We start from the raw sequence: 21800 nt of genomic DNA, 5'->3' as shown, positions 1-21800 counted from the left end.
TGTTAAAATATTGTATTTTTCAAAATGTAGACATCTAAAGAAAAGAAAAAAGGCAAGTAAAACAGTTTATTTAAAGTTAATCATCCTTGTTAGCATCGAAAAATTAAACCCATATAATTTCTTCCAAAATAACAGTTAAACATCGCACCACACCATAAAAACGCAAATATTGACAAGCTGGTAAAATGATGAGAATATTTTCTAATCAAGTCATTATAAAGGTTTAACGCCAGACGCTAAATGGCGATAATTTTGAAGTTGGTAAACCTATCTGAAGCTGGTAACCCTATCTGAAGCGATCATATTTTCCCCCACCCTTACTACCCCTTTGCAGTTCTAAGTTCATTTCGCTGATATATATTATTATTGTTTATTAAATCATCAGTGGGGGAGAAAAGTCAGAAAAGTTTACAACAACACTGCTGCTAATTAGCTATGATAAAACAAACAAAATTATTTAAAACCAAACTTATTTTCAGCTGCTAATTTCTTTCTAAGAAACAAACAAGCATTATATTTATTTGGCAGTAGCAATTTATCGCTTGCAGGAGCATCACAAGAGTGCCGATTCTTTTTTCTTTGCAAAATTAGCAGATTTTGTATCAGCTGATCCCTTTAATTTGACTTTAAAAAAGGTTCCAAAAATTATCGGTTTAATATGCGTTATTTTGCTTTCAGATTTGCTCTTTCAATAAACAATTTGTGAAAGATCCGTTCTTGTTTATCAGAATTTTGTGAAGGGTCCGTTTTGGTTGATCGGGATTTTGTGAAAGGTCCGTTTTGTTTGATTGGGATTTTGTGAAAGGTCCGTTTTGGTTGATCGGTTTTTGTGAAGGGTCCGTTAACGGACCCAAATATCGTCTTGCCAGACCCCTGTTAAGCTTAGTAAATTAATAAAAAAATTGAATTCTAATTATATATATATATACATATATTTAATTAATCACTTTTTTGATCCCACTAAGATTTTTAAGTTATTTAATTAATAACAGAATATTTACTTGAATATAGAAAAATATCAACTTTTCCTCACAAATAACACAAAATCTATTTTTGCCACTTTGGCAGAAACTGGCAAAAACCTATATTTGCCGGGCGGTAAAAACTGTTGTTTTTTCCATGGTTTTTTCCGCCTCCGGCAAAAACTTGCCAACCCTGCTATGCACTCAAACTATTTTACCTGGGCTCATATCTAGTACGAATTGAGCTAAATCCAGAAATGTACCCAAATTCTGACCTTCAAGTTTTTGCCGAATGAACTACACTGATTTGCAGGTCTCCAGAATTGCAATGGCGTCTTTATTGGAATTTGAAACTTCAGGACAAGATCTATGCTCCAAAGACATTTTGACGTCTCTTGTCAAAACAACAGGGGGGGGGGGGGATATTGTGAATGCATTTAATTGACTCATACGGCAATGCAAATCAAGAAAAGGGTAGAGAAAGTTTCATTTCAAAGGAAAACCATTGCTTTTCTGAACTCAAACAGCAACTTTGAACCCACGTTTCAGCCGAACTAAGGCCTATGCAGTCAAACCGCTTTACCTAGGTTCATATCTAGTGCGAACTGACCTAAATCCAAAATTTCATCCAGATCTGTGACTCTCAAGGTCGTGCCATTTGGTAGTTAGTATTTTTAAAAGTACCAAATTATTGAAATGCATTTTAAATTTTAAAGCAATAAACAAAAATGCCTTAGTGTCATGACTAAATGTATTGAATAAGTCAGAATGCATATTTTTCTTCCTTTGTCAATAAACTTCTGACTCTAGATTACAATGTAATTTTGAACACATAATTTCCCTTTTATTTTCAATAAAACACTATGCACAAAAATATTATAATTTCTGAAAGAAGAAAAAAAAAGAGTAATGATTTATTTAATGAGCAATGTAAATTTTATGCGAGGTCCCATGTAAACAAAATTGCTGTTTATATTTTTGTCTTATTTTTAACTGTACTACAGATATTCAATAATAATGATTATCAATATTACTTGGATAACTGAATAAATAAATTGAAATAACAAAAATGCTAATTTTTCAAAATTACTATGATTTTTCCATTTTCCTATTCAATTCCGATTAATAAATGAATTTCATGAAACCTTATAAGCAACTTACTTTTGTACTGGCAGGTTTCGAGTTTATTGATACATTTGATCTACAGAAAGAGACAATAAAAACATAAATTAATTTCAAAACCAGTGATTTTTTTAAAAAAAATTTACTTTATTTGAACATAACTTAAAAGTTTTAGCAAAACTACTTACACACTTGGTTGCTTTGGCTCAGTTTGATGATCAAAAGATGGACTGCTACTACTGTAAAAGATTTGGCATACATGAGTATAACTAATAAAATCAGACAATAAATACAATTGAGTTTAAAATTGCATGGTATTATGCAGCATAGAATTATTTAGTAGTAATAATATATTATCATACCTGCCAACATCTACTGGGGAAAAATTCAATAGATGATTAAAAATCTAGTAGATAATTACAACGGGTTTTTCATTGTTATTTAGGGAAGAATAGGGATTTTTTCAAGGTTTCAAGTACTTGAAAACGAATTTCAAATACTTTTCAAGGGCATACGAACCCTGGAGAAATATCAGTAGCTCTGCTTTGATTTGACATCATAACTCCTCCCCCAAACCTCTCCATTTGTTAGATTTCCATTCTGCAACAGTTGAAGAAGTAATGGCTTCACTGAAGCAAAATACGGGAAAGTCAGGTTCAATAGAAAAAAGGTGCTGCGGCCGCGTGTTTGGGTGTAACTAACACCAGCACACAGTATCTTTTAATGTAATGAAAACTTTTAAAATCTGATTTGTAAGTAAAAACAATATAAAATGGACTAATCGGACCAAAATGTTAAAAAACCGTCTAAAGCGGACTTTACCCTAAAAACGGACTTTGGGGGGAGCGGCCCATTTGGGAGTCCTGTTAATTCCAAATGTCAAATAAAAAATTTTTTCCTTAAAATTTTATCTTCAGAATATTATTTTATCTGTATTGCTTTAGACGCTAATGTGCTAAAAACACTCTTTCATCTGAATTATTGTTTTTGAGTGTTTTTAATTATTAAAATTACTTTCATATCTTAAAGTAGTCGCCATGTTTGGTCATTCGCAAGATGAAAGCAGAAAAGACTATTTAATTGCCTAAGTTTCCAAAAACAGGATTGGATGCCTATCTCAGTACAAACTACTGAAAATAACATAAAAAGGGCCAGAAATTATGTTTTCTTTTTTAAATTAGTTATTTTCTGGAAAAGTGATATTTTATCAGCAAACTTGTACTTTTTGTAAATTTCATCTAAAATGCAGTTACCTGCCGACTTTTCGTTGGTTTACATTTATTATCTATTTATTTTGAAAAAAAAAAAAGCATGTTAATAGCTTTTAAAATTTAATTCTGTAAAGTTAAATTTATTTGTTTTTTCATGAAAGTAGTAAAAACTGCTCTCCTATTTTGTTCTTCAACACTCGGGGACAGTGGTGGCCACCAAGTTTTTTGGGTCTAGTGGCCACTGGCCACTTAGAAATTTTCTGAATCGTTTGACCTTTAATTATAAGCATAGAAAAATGAAATCAAATGAACATTTACTGGTTAAAAAAGAACAATAAGCAATTCACTATTGCATAAAAAAGAAAGAAAAACAATAATCGTAGCACTGTCGCGTTTTAACAAATTTCGCACAAAAGAGAAAAATTGAATGAATTATTCAGTAATTTTGAAACAAATTATTTCAAAAAAATTTTTTGGTATAAAATTAGCAGCATTAGAAAAGTAGCAATTTACAATTTACTAGAGACGTACCGAGTACTCGGTAACTACTCGGTACTCGGCCTACTCGGCCAATATGCCGAGTACTCGGTACTCGGCCAAATTTTGATCAGATACTCGGCCAATACCGAGTAGTTGCAAAAAATTGAATATATAATTAAATTTACAAAAAAGCTCAAGCATATATAATTTTCTGCAACCATTTACAATTCAAATTTAAATTTTGAGAATAATGAAGTTTGAAATACTTCAATGGAATAAATCTTGGTTCGAATGTCTCGAAAGTTAATAAAACTTTTTTGTTAAAAATTGTGCAAATATGGAATTTTTGCTACACAAACTAGAATTAGTTATAAGATATATAAAAATACCTTAGCTTTAAAAATAAAAGGAAATAAAACAACATTAGAAGCACAGTGTAGGATCACTGCAGACACGTGTTTTGGCGTTACGAGGAATTTCTTTTTCAATGCACAAAATGTGAGCTCGTTGATTTAAAGGCATCCGGCAAAAGTCGAATTTTTTGTCGTATGCCTTTACATTCTTTAGTTCACATGTTGTGCACTGAAAAGACGATCCTTGTAACACAGAAAAACGTGTCTGCAGTGTTCCTGCACATTTGTTTTTTTGCTTTTAAATATTATTTGTTTATCGAACTAGAGACCTATAATGAATAAATTTGTGTAATTTGTTTTAATTCCAACTTGATAAGTCATACCTTTTATTTATTCATTTTTAATTTAAAAAATATTATTTTTGCAAAATTTTGTAGTTAAATTTCAACAGGAATTTAGTTTAAAAACTATTATATGGACAAGGAGGTCTATACTACTATTTCAATAAGTTCAAAATTCATTGATGTGTGTCGGTGGTCCTTCTTTCAACATAATTGGTACTGGGAAACTCGGCCGAGTAGTGAAAGGCCGAGTTACTCGGTAACTCGGTACTCGGCCGAGTAGTAAAAGGCCGAGTACTCGGTACTCGGCTACTCGGCCAAAGTGCTACTCGGTACGTCTCTACAATTTACTTAAAATTTAAAAAAATTAAAAATGCAAAAGTATATAGAATCAAAACAAAGGGACAAGGCTTTCAATTTTTGTCATGGACAGAGTTATACAATTAATTTTATTAGAAATTTTAAGAATGAACGTTTCATAAAATAATTTAACTGCAACAATAATACTGAGCTTTCAGTAGCAGAAAGGATACTTACTTTACAATACCTTCATTCTTTGTATAAAAGCAATGTTGTTGAATGCATGTTTTCCAAATATATTTGGCTAAATGAGAATCTTCCTAGAAGTACAGTTCACATTTAAATCAAAATACATAATTGTACTAATAATAGAAAATATATAATTAAAATAAGGAAATAGTAATGAAAAAGTGAATCATGATTGACTATTTTGACCACAAAAGTTTTCTTACCATGAAATTGTGAAGCAATTTAGGATTGTTGCGATGTTCAATAATAAAACACTTTTTATTGTGAAATAAATTTATTATTTGATTCCACCTAAAACAAGAAAAAAGCATCATATTAAAATGTCTACCACTTTTCTTCACATTATTATTTCAATGAAACTACAAGTAATAAATAAATGTTACACAGATAATGTAAAATGACATGTTAGTGTGTTATGTACAGACCTGCCAACCTAGAAAAATGAAAATTCTTGCAATTTCTATGAGAAAATCCAGCAGCTATTTTTTCCAACGTATGACGTATCAAAATCGCAACAATATCTAACTTTTAGTACTAAAAAATTCTAATCAACACATATTACAACAAAATTGCATTGAATACTTAGGAAAAAACAAATGTTGAATGGCAATCATTCGAAGGACGAACCAATTGCAAACTCACTGTAGGTAAAGGTAGATTGCGGTCCATAACAGAAGAAAATCCAAACCTGTCCACGTTTTTTTTTAATTACTGACGGAGAAATTGGTGGAATTCCGGAAAAAAAATCACAATCCAGTAACCTGGAAGATACGCCAAAAACCCGGCATTGCAAGCCGAAATCTGGAAAGTTGGCAGGTCTGTATGTATTTTGAATTTGCATATATTAAAAACATGCTATAAATCATAGTACAGAAAGAAGTAAATCGAAAAAAAAAAAAATCTTATGTGGACACCAAATAATTTTCTTGTACCACAGTTAAATAGTATAAGTATTTTAATCACTAAAAACAGATTGTCATTGAAACATCTATCTTCAGCAATCATAAAACTTTTTTAACTGCATGCAATCTTGATACATTAATAGGCAAGCAGTTTTCTTTCGGTATCGATTTCTCCTCTGTTTGTGAACAGATTTCCTTCATTCCTTTTTTTTGTTTAATAGCTATTGCCGAGTTTTAGTGTCATCAATAAATTTTTTGAAATCGAACGCCAATTAACGGAGATATTAATAAGAAACGCATTTTCGTTCTAAATGGCTCTTTCTAAGCGAACGGATGGTCCAATTCTTTTGAATTTGATATGGTTGTAAAGGTATTTAAAAAATACTCCTAACGAAAAAATTGTCAGGGCGCCCAAGGTCCACTAACCTAAACCCACTAGAAAAAAGTTATAAGCGTGTTTAGTTAGCAAAACTCAAAAATTTTAATTTTCTCTCTTTTCCATTGTTGAAATTCTTTATTGGAAGCGTGAAACAAAGTTTTAATTCATTTTTTAAACCGCTTTTTCTACACGAAAAATCCATTTTAATGTTTCGAGCTTGGTATGGTTGGAAAGCTTGCAAAAAATTCTTTAAAACACGTTTTACCAGGTTTTACCGCGCGAAAATCAAAACCGCTATGTTGGCTAGAAACAGCGGTAGAAGCAATTAAAAGTTAGTGAAAATCCATTTTTATTTGCTTTTTCACGCGACAATAGTTAGCGTGAAGAAATTGCTGGATAATATTCTGGTGTTGCCAATTCTTGCTTGAGCATAAAGAAATGAAATACTTCCATTTGTTTTTATTATCGAGGCTTTTTGGGTAACTACGGGCATATAAAATATTTTCATTTTGATTATGTTTTTGCGATTTTAATATTTAAATAAATTTTTTCACGGAGTGAGGGACGACTTTCAGTTCTAGCTCCCAATAATACCTGCATTTGCTATCACTACAAACAGGTCTCAAGGTGAAACTTTTGATAAAATTGGTGTATTATTACGACGTTCAATGCTTTCGCATGGACAATTATATGTTGTCGTGAGTAGAGTTCATTTATTTGACTGTTGGAAATTTTATATTTAACGGCAAGATAATGCCTACTTTTACAAAAAATATTGTTTGTATAGAAGTTTTAAGTATTAAGGGAGTTTTCCCGGCATCATTTCATTCAGAAAGACTTCTATAATTGTGAAATTGGCGAACTTTATCCATTCTGGCACCAATGCCAGGATGAGAAATATTTTTCTTTTGCATTCGTAAAAAACGAGTACAGAGATATCTATTTGCAAGGAACTGATTACGAATGAAGTCCGTCTTTAATGTGGGGTTCATTAAATTGCAACCATTCGTGACCAGGCAGAGGAAATGACAAGAGGAACATACAATGGGGAGAAAAGGACATCAAGCTTTTTTTGATAAGAACGTTTATGAAAAACAGCGTGATATGTGGCACTTTGCAACAAAGGGGAGGGAGATCAAAAATTTTGGAAAGTGCATTTGACACTTTTCCCTTAAATCATAAACAAATCACAAACACCATTTAAAAAAAAAAAATTACACTATTATTGCGACGTCCAGTGTTTTTGAATGAACAATTTTTAATGTAGCAAGTAGGATTCGTTCATTTGACTGTTTGGAATTTAATAATTCTAAGGGCAGAGGTCAAGGCAACTTACTCAATAATATTAAACTCAAAAGAAGCATTGTTCATGCAGAAGTTTTACGTATAATCTGAGTTTTGCAGGATCATTTCATTCGGGAAGATTTCGACAATTGTTAAATTGGCGGGTGCTCTTCATCTATTGGCGTCAAATTTTTGGCACCACTTGCAGCTCGAGAAATGTTTTTACTTTGCAAACGAAAACAAATAGTAGGGAAATGTATATTTGCATACGGTTGCCACAAAATAGGGGCTGTCCGCAAATGAAATCCCGGTTTAAGGTGGGGTTCACGAAAAGTAACAGTTTGTGACAAGGGAGAGGAAAGACATGACAAGAGGAACTTACAGTGGGGAGAATGTGAGAACAAGCCTTTTTTTAATAGGAAAGTTATGAAAAACAGCGTGACATGTGACTAAAGGAAGATGGGGTATGGTGAAGTACGAAAATTTGTGACAAGGAGGGGAGAGTGTCGAAAGTGTTGAAAAGTGGGACATCAGTTATGCACCGCCATTAACCATAAACAAATTCCAAAGACGACCTTTTTTAAAAAATGAAAACTATTATTGCAACGTCCAGTGTTTTTGAATGGACAGTTGCCACGAGTAGAGTTTGTTCATTTGTTCCTTGGAAATTTATATTTCTAATGACAAAGAAGCAACTTACTCAATAATAGTAGAATTCAGTTTATATGTAAAACTTCATACAGAAGTTTTACGTATAAACTGAGTTTTGATGCTTCATTTCATACGGGAAGATTTCGAAAATTGGATAATTGGGGATTTTTATCCATTGGCGTCAAATTTGTTGTTTCCAATGCTAGGGCGAAAAATGTTTTTTCTTTGCATACATAAACAAAGAATAGAAAAATATCTATTTGAATAGGGTTAGCACAAAACAACATGGTATCCAAAATAAAATTGTTCAAGCCAAGAATTTGACGACCACAAATTTCTCAATGGGGTTGTTTCCTCCAGTCAAAAGTACTACTTTTAGTCACTGTAACTGATAGAATAAGCAAAAAAAAAAACAATAACGTGGAGCCAAAAAACTTTTATTTTCACAACAGTTTTTTTTTATTAATTTTTTTAAAAGTCCGAGTCTGGAACTAAGGCTCTGTCTTTATTACGTTAAAAGTGATGTACTTTGGTGCGCTGCCCCATTGCCGCTCTAAATGTTTACGCTTTACTCTCAACCGCGTTTTCAGGTTATGATAATTTGAGATGTGCGCCAATGGCATCAGTGAATAGCATCAGTGAATGGCATTTCATCGCTTTTGATGCAATGTGCAGAAGCATAAAAAATGAATTTCAATTTGCGCACCAATTAAAATAATTGTTAAAAATATTACTTTTTTTTTCAAATTATTTAAAAAATGGCTAAAAGATGTGTTTTTAAGCATGGTCTTTCAAAAAAAAAAAAAAACTTTTAAAATTTTTAGAAACAACATTACCGAACACCATTACCGAAATATCCCCTTTCATCCATTTATTTTGAGATTAACAGACAAAAAGTAAAATTGAAATAAATTATTACTGTTTGGTTTTGTGTGTATATATAAAAATTGTACGTTTCCCCTGATATGCAGCAAACATGAGTAAGAGTACAAATAAAAATGTTGGAAATAGTTAAATTCATTCAAGTTTTCTCAAATATTCATTTATGAATATGAATATTCATGTATCAATTATTAATTTCGACCACTGGGCGAACACTAGTCAAGTAGTAAAAAGGCATTAGGAATCTGTGCTGTCAACACTTATTATGTAGCATGTTGATGGTTTGCAGAAAATATCAAGAATGGAAGGATAAATTGGACATTTTAAGAATAACAGGACATCTACAATTACTATGCAATCAAAATTGTGGCATGCAAGTGCTTTTTTGAATGCAAAGACACAAAAGAAAAAAAAATGTTTGATAAATACACGCAACTGAAGTGAAACTTTTGTCTTTCCTTTTTTTTTCTAAACTGTCACTTCACCCGCAGGTTTTCTATTACGCCACACTCTTAATCCTTTTGTGCCTGACTTAGGCATATTCGCAACGAAAGTGTATATTTTAATGAAGAAAGTTAATGCTCTGGAAATGCTTCTTCTTAGATTTATTAAGAAGTTACTTATGGAATAAATTTTCAGGAGAAAACATGTAAAAGAATTTTCAGAGGAAGGCAACAATTGCTCTTTAAACAGGATAAGCATTAATGGTGTTTGTTTCACAGATCAGGGGAAATTATAAGTGAAAAAATTGAGAATTTGCATTGAATTTTACGAAGTAGCACAAAAAGTTCTGTAGCTCTAGAATCATTCCACTTGAAATATTTTTAGCTTTAAAATAAGAGCTAAATGCTACATTTCGTCTTTTTATAATACTTACCGAAAGTAAACAAAAGGCAGATTATATTAAATACCAAATATAAATCCCCATCAATGAGACCCCAATAATGATAGAATTTCCAGAGTTATCCTGAAAGAAATAACAAAATACATTTAAAAGCAAAATGACTTTAATACTGAGACAAAAAAATAAAATAAATAAATAAACAAAATCCAAAAAAAAGAAAAAAAAAATTAAGAAATTGCAGTAAACTATTCAATCAATATGAATGGTACTAAATTAATATTATCAACAGCAAATAAATTACCTTAGATTTTTTGAATACATAACATAAGAAATTAATTTTAAATTTTGGAAACAAAATTTAACTTACCTTAGCAGCAAAACATTCTAACCCATAACCGTTTAGTTTCTGGGCCTCCATTATATAATATACTTCAGCCAGTTGTTGAGACATTCCTTGAAGACTACGGTGGGTAAGAATTACACGTTCCAGAATGGCCTCCTGATTTTCTTTACCCTGAACCATTTGCTGAAAAGTAAAGAAATCAAATTTTTGAAACTTTTCTCTATATAAACTACAAAGAATCCCTGAATGAGTTTTTGAATCTAGGATGTAATCAACACATTGTGTGATAGCTTCAAGAGTCAACTTTTAAACAATGTAGTTTTACTGTTTATTGCTTTGCATTGATGAACATATTGAGATGATTCAAGCATAACAAGTTTAGGCTCAAAACTGCATTGTCATCATTTATGTGAATCATAAAAAAACTTTTCATGCAAATTTAAACTTGCACTTTTCTTTTACCAATAGTTCAACTTTTGACTATGCACAATACAGCATTATTAAGATCTATGCTTTAAAATGTTACTTCAAAAATATCTCAAAAAAGAAAGGTGAAGGATGAACTTTGAAGGTTAAACCACAACTTTGAGTTTATTCCCAAATCATACCTTAGGCAATAGTCCAAAATTGGTCAAGTATTCAGTAGTGTGTCTTTCTGGATCGTGGTCACCAAATTCAGCTGCAAAATAGACACAAGAACAATGAACACATAAAAATGGCATTATTTAATAATAAAGTGAAACATGGATAATTTCTAAAAAACAACAATTTAGCAGAATATAATTCCCCCTGAATGCAAATTGATCTTTTTTAACTGTTTTGTAACTATTTTAAACTCGTTATACATGTTATAAAGCAACACTTAATAATCAAAATAACTGACTGTCAGTGGTGAACATTTAAAGAACATTGCAATAAACCATCCAATTTGGCCTGTGTAGTCCTTTTTGGTTCTTAAATTTAAATATCGATATTAAATAACAATTTTTAAGGGGTAATATCAGTACGTCAATAAGGGTATCAGGCTGCTTAAAGCTTCAAAACTTAAAATATCTGCTCAAAAAATTAGCATTTGGTTTCAATTTGGCCAACATGATCCTGTTACAAATAGAAAAAAAAATCCTGTTTGGGTACCAAACTTTGGAGATACAGGTACACTGGAAACAAATACGCCATGCTGACCTCAGACTGTTACAAGACTGAAAAATGTGGTGCATGTGAGAGCATCCATCCAGGAAGCTTCAAAGCCATTTAGCACATAAAACATGCAGCTGGCTAGTGATTTTCTAATAGGAACGTAAGAAAAATCATTCACAGTGGGGTCATTCCATTGGACGGGACATTTGGAGTTGTTCTGTCAGTACATTTTGTTTTATAAATACAAATAGAACAAACTTGAAATTTTATTTTTGATGGCAACAGTAAGGATTTGTCATAAGAATTTACACAGCATATTGAAAGTTACTGTTTTAAAATAAAATAATTGAACTCTTATGTGTCCCGTTCCGTCACAGGCATTTTATTGCATGTTGTTCAGTTATTTTCTTCAAACTGACTAACTTTTGATGTTCTACATAGTTCTTATGACAAATCTTTACTGTTGCTATCAAAAACAAAATATTTCTAGTTTGTATTATTTGTATTTATGAAACAAAATCTAGTGACAATACTACTCCCTCAAAATGTCCCGATCTGTCACATGAAATGGTCTAGTAATTTAAAAATTCACCATTATGAATATACCAGGGTTTCCGCTACGGTGCATTTTTTGCAAAATGCGCGAAAATGCTATTCAAATTGAGAAAACAGAACAAGGCTTTTTGCTCCAATATAGTAAAAAAAAGAAGGGGGGGGGGGGCGGGGAAAGATGCACAATCCAAGAGATGAAGCAAGAATGACTATGTTGAACCTAATCTTATTTATAATGCTTAGCTGACTGTAAACTGCTATAAAGTTCAACAGTATTTCGTCTTAAGAACACTATGTTCGCTTAATAAATGCATTATTATGGTTTAAAAAAAAAATTTGCTCCCTTAATGCTAACAACAATTCGGAATTTTTCATTTCAAATTTTTTAAAAATATTGCCTATTGTGAATTTATTTGTTCAAAGATTTCAAGGCTGATTTTTAGCTAATGACATTTCTCCAATTTTAGCTTTTTTGTAAAAGAACTTTGAACTCAGCTTAAATCCTGGAATATACCCCTCCACAACACATGATGATACTAACTGCACCATGCTACTGCTACTACAGTAAATGGCATGTATGCAGCTATCCACTTCCACCAGTGTAACCCTACCACAACTCGCACAACACTTTCTCAAAATACAGGAGGTTGATAAGCCACACACTATATTAAACTGGAGAAGATTATGATGAGGCAATTGTAGCATTGAAAACTGGAAAAAGTGATAAAAGATGGAATACATACCTTGAAGACTATAACTGGCAAATAGAATTGTTTGCTCTTCTGTGCAATGTAGTTTACCTTCTAGAATATCAGACTTCAGCTGAAGAAAATAATGATATCTAGAAAAGCAAAAGAGATCTTGGAACTTCTTGACAAAACTCAGCAACAAAAACAAAAATTCTTGCATCTACATTTTTTTTTTTGGTTAAATGAATTACATATACGTAATTAACAAAAAGTTTCAAATTGTCGTTTTTGCACGTTAAATTTTATACATTTAGCCCATGTGTAAATATTTTAAGTTTTAATTCTGTATAACTGGGCATGCATTTTTTATGGAAATACTGCAATTGCGATTCCATGATGTTATAGTTATAATTTGGCATAACTTTTCATCATATTAGGAAGAGTACCACAGGGGTAGAAGTGATCGACTTGTCACATATAGGACATTTTCCACAAAAAATATAGGACACATTATATGAATAGTTTCGCTATGAAAAAAGAAATACATACATATTATTTATTTATTCTTATCAATGATTTCGTTTAAAAAAAAACCCTCAAACAAAATTATAACTTACACCTGAATCGACTTTCCTGTAGTTGAAAGAATAATTTTTGAAAAAAGTGTACTTTGTACAAAAAAAAAAGAACAAAGTGAAATTTATTGATAACTATCAGAGCAACTCACAATTTTTGCAGGGATAGAAGTGTCACAAACATAGCTTATATAAATAAATAAAAACCGTCTTTGTGTTGAGAACTACCAGGAAATAACCAATGCTTTGTAGCACAAATATACAGATATTTTGTTCTATAAAATTCCACAAAAAGAAAATATTGCAAAAGACTATTAGAACATTCCGAACTTAAGACTATTAGAAAATGCACTAAACACAAAAATATACCGGCGAAAACAAAAACCGAAAAAAACCACGCTGGAAAACAAAACAAACTGCTGTTGCCAAACGCAAAATTCTAAAACCAACTTCAGAATTCGTTTTTGAAACTCCACCCACTACAGTGACGTCATATTGCTGTAGCCAATGCGAGAAAATGCCTGTTGCAGGATTTAGTGAGTTGCGTTTCTTAATTTAAAATTCGTTTGCACACGTATTTTTGACGAAAAATTCAGATAGTTTATTGAGCAATCACGATTGCTTATTGCTTTCATTTGACTATTTTTGGCGTTCCTTTGATTTTTCCCACCAGCACCCTCTGCAGCATCACCACTGACCGGCTCCTCACGATGCTGCACCTCTAGCGAAAACCGTCTCCAGGTTTCGTCAATATCCTACACTTACACGCATAAATACATGAACCTACACACATACACAAACACATACACACACACCTACACATTCACATACACACAACTACCCACACACTCATGCCTGCACACAGACACAAACATATATGCCTACACACACATACACATACCCCCCCCCACACACCTACACACAGTCACAAACACACATGCCTACACACACATACCCCCCACACACACACACGTACGTTTACATATACACACACACACTTGTGATTGCGAAAAACATAATTTGAATTCAAGATGACAAAATTCAAATTATTATTATTTTTACTGTTGTTTTAAAGAAATAAATTGGATAAAAAAGCAGGAATATAGGAAATATAGGACATTTTCCAAAAATATAGGAAATATAGGACAATTTTCATACTTTTTTTGAAAATATAGGAAATATAGGACCACTTTGACCCCTGGTACCAGTAGCATAGTTCTCATGATTCATAACTTGATATATCCCCCCCCCCCCCCACACAAGTATATAGAGAAAATGCCTAAGTTTCCTGTCCAGATAATTCTTTAAACCAAAGACATACCATTTCTGAAGTTAGTCAATGAAAGCTATTTACAAAAATAAATGATCCTTGAGAAACATAAGTTAGGTTTGTTTTTATAAGATTTAAGTGCTCAGTTTCAAATTTATGTAAACTAAAGGTTAAAATTATTTAATTGTACACCTTCTTATTAGTAAGACAGGATATAAACCCAGCCTTATTAATAAGATTGAGTGAAATTAAAAAAAAAAAAAAAACACTTTCAAAAAATTGGACTACTGAAAATATTTAAGTGTACTTATCACCACACTTTGATTAACAAAACGATTTACACATTTTTTTAGAGTTTTATATCTACGTAATTGTTACATATAATAGCTAGTTACCTAAAACTGTATCTCAATTTATGAATTAATTCTAACACTTTAATTAAAATTAGAGACGTACCGAGCAGCACTTTGGCCGAGTACCAAGTACTCGGCCTTTCACTACTCGGCCGAGTTACCAAGTACCAATTAAGTTTTAAGAAGAACCATCAATACCGACACACATGTGATGAATTTTAAACTTATTGGAGTAGTAGTACAGACCTCCTTGTCCATATAATAGTTTTTAAAACTAAATTCCTGCTGAAATTTAATTGCATATTATATATACAATTTTGTTTGTGTCAAAAATTTTACTTTTAAAATTAAAAATAAATAAATAAAAGGTATGATCAATCAAGTTGGAATTAAAACAAATTACAGTAAAATCCCTCTAATGCGAACACTAACGAGACAAATTTTTTTGTCCGCAATATAGAGGTGTCCGCAGGACAGGGGTTTAATAATGTTATTTGCATTGGAACTGGGGAATTAAAAATTGTCCGCATAAGTGGGGGTCCGTTAGCCAATCAATTATAGTTCTAGTTCGCCAAACATAAATAATTTTTAAAAGCAGATAAAACAAATGTGCAGGAATACTGCAGACACGTGTTTCTGCCCCCCCCCCCCTGTTACAAAATCTGACTTTTGTCGGATGCCTTTAAATCTACGAGCTCCCATTTTGTGCATTGAAGAAGGAATTCCTTGTAACGCCAAAACACGTGTCTGCAGAGTTTCTGCACTGTAATTTTTACGTTGTTTTATTTCCTTTTATTTTTAAGCAAAGGTATTTTTACATTTTTTATAACTAATTTTTGTTTGTAGCAAAAATCCATTTTTTATATAAAAATTCCATATTTTTTATACTTACCTTTTTTGCGTAATTTTTAATAGATGTTTTATTAACTTTGGGGACATTAAAATAAAGATTTATTCCATTGAAGCATTACACACTTCATTATTCTCAAAATTTAAATTTGACTTATAAATTTTAATTGTAAATGATTGCAGAATAAATGCTTGCTCTTTTTTTAATAAATTTTAGTATATGTCTTGGACAATATTCAATTTTTTGCAACTACTCGGTATTGGCCGAGTATATGATCAGAATTCGGCCGAGTACCGAGTAGTTACCGAGTACTCGGTACGTCTCTAATTAAAATATTAAAATGCAGTTGGAAAATATCTTTGAAATACAATACCTTGTAACTTCATCATGTAAAATATTTACATCAGATACAAAAAACATGACACCGAGGGACAAACTGCAATTTTCTGTTGCATATTTATCTAGTTGCTTTTTCAAAGGGCTTTGTAAATCCACCCACCAAAATGTACCCTTTTTGGACAGAAACTTGAGCCCAAAATATTGAGGCTAGAAGAAAAATATAAAACACATATTATGAAGGATGTTCGAAAAGTAAGTTTCAGTTTGAAACAAAAAAAGAACAAGTACAGATGCAGCAAAGAAGTCATTGCAAAAAAATCTTCCAACCTTACACTATTTTTCAGCATAGCTCCCGAGATTTTCTAGGCATTTTCATAACGTAATACAAGTCTTTGTATACCCTCTTTGTATAATGTTTCCACTCTGTAGTCAGTAGCGTGCACAGAGAGAAAGGGGGGGGGGGGGGGGGGGGGCTTGGACACATCTGTTGGCCTGGGACTGAGAAGGGGCCCCATTATTTTTAAATGAAGGTTGAAATATGTGCAGGGATGTGGGGATAAACAATATGGAGGGGGCTCGAAAAAGTCATATGTGACGGCCCCAAAATTTCTGTGCACGCCTCTGTGTGTAGTCAACTATGAGGATTTCTACAGGGCTTGGGCTGGAACGTTTTTGATTATCCTTCTTACAGTCTTGAACCCGCCTCTAGGGACTTTTATTTATTTTGGTATCTGAAGTCTTTCCTAGACAATCAGCAAAACAAACAATGATGTTCCCATCAATTTTTCTGAGGGAACAATCCCAGTAATCCTTTATGCACAATATGTGTATGTGATCATATACATAATATGCCAAACAAATGTTTTTGAGTGCATACACTGTATGGAGTATACCCAATGGGAACACAACTGGGTACAGCAGCGATGACGAGCTGAAAAAACAAGTTACTTCATGGTTGACTACACCGTCGGCAACATTTTACAAAGAGGATATGCAAAAACTTGTACCATGATACGTCATACTCCTGGAAAATCATGGGAGCTACGTCAAAAGATAGTGTAAGTAAAGTAGATTTTTGTGCAATAAATTTCCTTGCTATATCTGAACTTATAAATTTTATATTTTAAAATAGAACTACCATTCTAAACGTCCCTTGTACATTCACATGGAGTTTGGTGTATAGTACATGCATGCGCTAATAAGCAAATTTTAGTGATGTATAAAAATAAATCTATTATTCAATGATTCTGAAATCTTAGTATTGTGTTACATTAAAGCCTCAAAAGAATCTTATTAGCTATTGGTTAGTTTGTTATCATCTATTTCAAATACTTATCACAGTTTAGAAGAAAAAAAAATGTCACTACATTATGCATTCAAAGTTGATGCTTCATGTCATGAATTCTCACAGAACGTGAAAACTTTGTAAAACTCATAAAAGGAGTCATAAAAGCAAAAAACAGTGTCTATATTTAAAGTTCTTATACACATAATTCCACAATAAGCTATAAAGAAAGCTAAAATTTTGCATCAAACAAAGAATGTTTGATACAACAAAATATTTAACACAATTACACACACGCAAAAGCATTAGGTACTCAGGCATCTAACTTTAAATTTTTAATTTCAATGCAATATTTTAAAATATGCATTAATCTGCTGAACTATTCATTTTTGTTTAGTGACTTTAAAAAAATGTTCCAGACCACACATCAAATAATTCAGACAAAAGGTTCAGACTGAGACTGATTTCGAATGACATAAGGATTTTGTCATGAATGTTACATTTGATTTAAACTGAAATATTCAAGATTTAATACAACTTTTTGTCTTCTAGAAATAAGTTTCATTTTGAACAAAGATTAGCAGAAAAGAGCTGTGTGTGTGTTAATAATACAAACTATTTAATAATACAAACATTTTGAGCAAAGAACTTAACATAAATTTATTAACTTATTATCCTAGAATAAAATAAGTTGCATTTACGAAACTAAAAGAATATTTCCACAAAATGTTTCATTTTTATCAAGCATTTTTCTCCTAGATCGCAGTCCTCAGATTCCCAACTACTGTTTTAAACTAAACTTCTAGATTGAACACGTGTATGAGCAAAGTGTTGAATAATTTTACCAGAGAAAAATCTTTGTTGTAGGGAAAAAAAGGAAATTTTCCAGTCACTTGGCTTGGCTACTTGTTTAACTTTTACCTTGGTGGAAACTAAAAGATTATGTTAACATCTTCATTTAAACTAATTTTTGCAAAATTCTAAGTTTCAATGGAACATTAATGTTTATTTGTGACTCAATACATTTACTTTGCGGAATAGTTTATTTGCAAATTCAGCATTTAACTTGATTTGGCAAACTACTGTAGTTTAATTTTTGTATTATTTCCTAACTTTTTTGTTATTTGGCAGATTATTTCACTTTTAAGGGCATAATTTAATTATTCAGCTGATTATTTTTCATTTTAATCAAACTTTTAGTCTGGCTATTTTAAAGGCATATTTTTTTAATGTCCCTTAAATAGACAAAATAACAAATTGGTATTTCCTAGTTTCTATCTTACTTTGACCAAACATGGTGACAGTAAATAAAACAAAAAATAATTGCCAAGACAGGGTTGCCCTTCAATTCTGGGAGAAAATTCTCTGTATTTTCCTTGTATAAGTGCGCATTAAAAATGAGTGAACATATATTTGTATGATGAAATTAATATTAATATCCTGATAGTTTCATTATAGGAAAATAAATAATTACAGTTGGGTCTCTATTTAATGACTTTCAAGGAACCACAAAAATTCGTCCTTAAGTAGAATGAGTCCCTACATAGGATGCTTTTAAAACTACCTCATAGCATCCGGGACCGTGAAAAGTCCTCTTTAAATAAGAGAATGTCGTTAAATAGAGAGTCAACAGCAAAAAAATACATAAATTAAACATGAAAAATAAAGTAGTAGTATTCATTAAAACTGAAATAACAGTATGGTAACTGAATATTTATATTTAGCTGTTTGTAAAGAAAACCAGCTGATGTGTGCATCACTTCCTTATACTCCAATTTAATGTCATTTTCCCATTATTGGCAATTTTAATGGGATTCAATAGTTTACATTCTAAATACAACAGTGGCCAAATTGAAACCAGATAAAAAAAAAAACCCTGCCAAATTTGTCGCTAAGTTGGCGATGAATAGACTGGTGATATATTCCCCCCAAAAAGGGGCAAAAGACCCCCTTAGAAACCCCCAAATGCAACCAAAAGGGGAGGTGCACAACTAGACCCCACTAGGAGTCTACGTACCAAATTTCAACTTCCTAGGACATACCGTTATTGAGTTATGCGACATACATACGCACATACATACAGACATCACGAGAAAACTTGTTGTAACTTACTCAGGAATCGTCAAAATGGATATTGCGCGTGTCTATACGGTCTTAAGCACTTCTCCACGTGTGGTCGAGTCGAAAAAAAAAACTTAACATTCATTCCGGGGTGAGCAAAATGGAAATTAAGGTTGATTTTTGAGTGAAAATTTTTTTGTGAATACTTCCTTTTTTGTAAAAGGAAGTAAAAAATAAGCAGCACAATAAAAACTGCATGCTAAACAAAACATTCAAAAATATTTGCTTTTATGATAGACATTTTAATATTCACTTAAACAAAACTAAAGAAAAAAAAACGTTGAAGCAAAGTTATTTTATTTTGTTATTTTATTCCACTAGCTTTTCTTATTTTCTTATTATATTTTTTTTAATTTCAATTTATTTTTTTTTTGGTAGTTAATATGTTTTGACATTGATTTTTGAAACTTAAATTAAAAATAAAAAATGAAATTCCCTGTATTTTCCAGGTTTTTAAGCAAATTTTCAAAATTCCCTGGATTTTCCCTGTTTTTTAGAGGATTTTTCAATTCCCTGTATTTTCCCTACTTTTTCAGGTTTCCCTGTGGCATGGCAACCTGCAAGATTAAAATGCACTCAACGCACCTATAACGAAAAAACAGTCAGAAAAAGAGCAAAACAATTTCTCTTACTTGTTGTAATCCAAGTCTCTGACAAACATTATTAAGGCACTCTTGACCAAGGCTTTGCGAAGACAAAGTACATTCCACAGTTGTGTTATCAAGCAATTCTACGGAAAGAACAAACAAATTCTTTGAGGAGACATTGTACTGTCTGCTTTTTTTAAGTTTCAGTTTGAAAGGCATTTTCTTTAGGTAACTGAATAGTGGATGGCAACAGCTGTGGCATAATCCATAGATTCAATATTTATGCAAATGTTCAAAAAAAGCACAGATCTGAAAATAAACAGAAAATTGTTATGCAAGACTAAAAATAGGCATAAAAATATTTGAAATAAAATGAAATATAGTAGAGCAAAGTTATACTGTGTCTCAGTATACTGTAGCATTAGTTATACACTGGTGGACAATTGCTAAGGACGGATTCCAATGGGCTATGTAGCGCGTAAAAAAGTAAGTGTAACTCGATGGCGTTGAAAAGTCCAAAGGACGAAACGGTCATTTTAGGCTGAATACGTAAAAGTGAATAAATGTAAGGCATTCCAGCGAAAGATGTCAATATGGGATAAGGCTATCATGGAGAGCGATGCAAGCTTCCACAAGTCATGTGATGCTCCAATTTATCCCATTCTTCTGTTAGTCACGGATTATGGTGTCCTTGATTATTAGAGGCCGTTGTCAACCAGAAAGACTGCTCCTCAAAGCCTCCCAAACATTTTCAATATGATTCAGATCTATAAAAAGTACTGGCCATCCGATGGGTTGAATATTTTGAGTGAGCTAGACACTACTGGACGACAATTGTTAATGATATGTTACGCTGCCATCCATGAAAACGAATTTATCGCCCACAGCACCACAGAACACGTGAACATGAGGCAGTAGAACAACATTAATGTATCACTATCCGTCATAGTCTTGTTTGGAAGCACACAAGTGACGTACGGCCATTGATTATAATCATACCCATACCATGACACAACTTGTTGAAGTTTCACTAGTCCTTTTCTTTTATGTTTGCCGGCTTGTATGCTGTACTGCTCTCATGACAGGTTAGTTGTTGTCCACAATTAGACCAACAGAATGAACCTGCTTTCATCTGAGAATAGTACACAAGCCCAGTAAACTTCTCTCTAAATGTGATGCTGAAGACATCATTACAAACGAGCAAAACATTGACTTGTAGACAATAGGATGTACAAAACAAGCTGACGGATGTATAGTCTTACTTCATTCAAACGTCTGGCTACAGTTTTTTGAGATATTTGCTTGCTAGTAGCAGTAGGAAACTGCATTGCTACCTCAGTAGCAGTGTGGCGCTGGCTTTTTGCTGCTAGCACTAAGTACCAATGTTCTGCTGACATTGTATTGCGTACACAATCTCCTTTGTGACATTTGCTACACCTTCCATTTGTTTGAAATGATTTCCAAACTCTAGAAACAACTCTGTGGCTGACATCGAACTCCTGGCAACATCTAAATGTTTCTGCCCTTCTTCGATGTTGCGAGCCACATCACCACCCATAAAATCATCTAAGGGATGTCGGGAAGACATACCGAAAAATGCAAGTTTGTCAATTGATTCTTTCCAGTCAAACTTTGCTTTTGAACAACCATGGTCATCACGCGCCGAATCCTTCATATCGCTGATCATGCTATGACTTCATTCGGATGGCGCGCCCGCCGCAGGCGGGTGTCATTGATGG

General features: G+C 32.4%; 1 protein-coding gene across 1 annotated transcript in view; it reads right to left on the bottom strand.

Annotated features, from left to right (window-relative positions):
- Positions 1-20280, bottom strand: part of LOC129220073 (tyrosine-protein phosphatase non-receptor type 21-like) — a 53438-nt gene extending 33158 nt beyond the window's left edge. The window contains exons 1-10 of the mRNA XM_054854410.1: positions 20107-20280; positions 16103-16275; positions 12736-12833; positions 10912-10982; positions 10328-10486; positions 9994-10019; positions 5222-5309; positions 5007-5089; positions 2273-2323; positions 2124-2163 (exon numbers count right to left, since the gene is read on the bottom strand). Of these exons, the coding sequence (XP_054710385.1) occupies positions 2124-2163; positions 2273-2323; positions 5007-5089; positions 5222-5309; positions 9994-10019; positions 10328-10486; positions 10912-10982; positions 12736-12833; positions 16103-16275; positions 20107-20280 (963 nt within the window). The remainder of the gene's footprint in view (positions 1-2123; positions 2164-2272; positions 2324-5006; positions 5090-5221; positions 5310-9993; positions 10020-10327; positions 10487-10911; positions 10983-12735; positions 12834-16102; positions 16276-20106) is intronic.
- Between the last annotated feature and the right edge of the window lie 1520 nt (positions 20281-21800).

Source organism: Uloborus diversus, chromosome 4 (assembly GCF_026930045.1).
Source record: "Uloborus diversus isolate 005 chromosome 4, Udiv.v.3.1, whole genome shotgun sequence".
Lineage (NCBI taxonomy): Eukaryota > Metazoa > Arthropoda > Arachnida > Araneae > Uloboridae > Uloborus > Uloborus diversus.
This window is presented reverse-complemented; position numbering and strand designations above follow the sequence as displayed.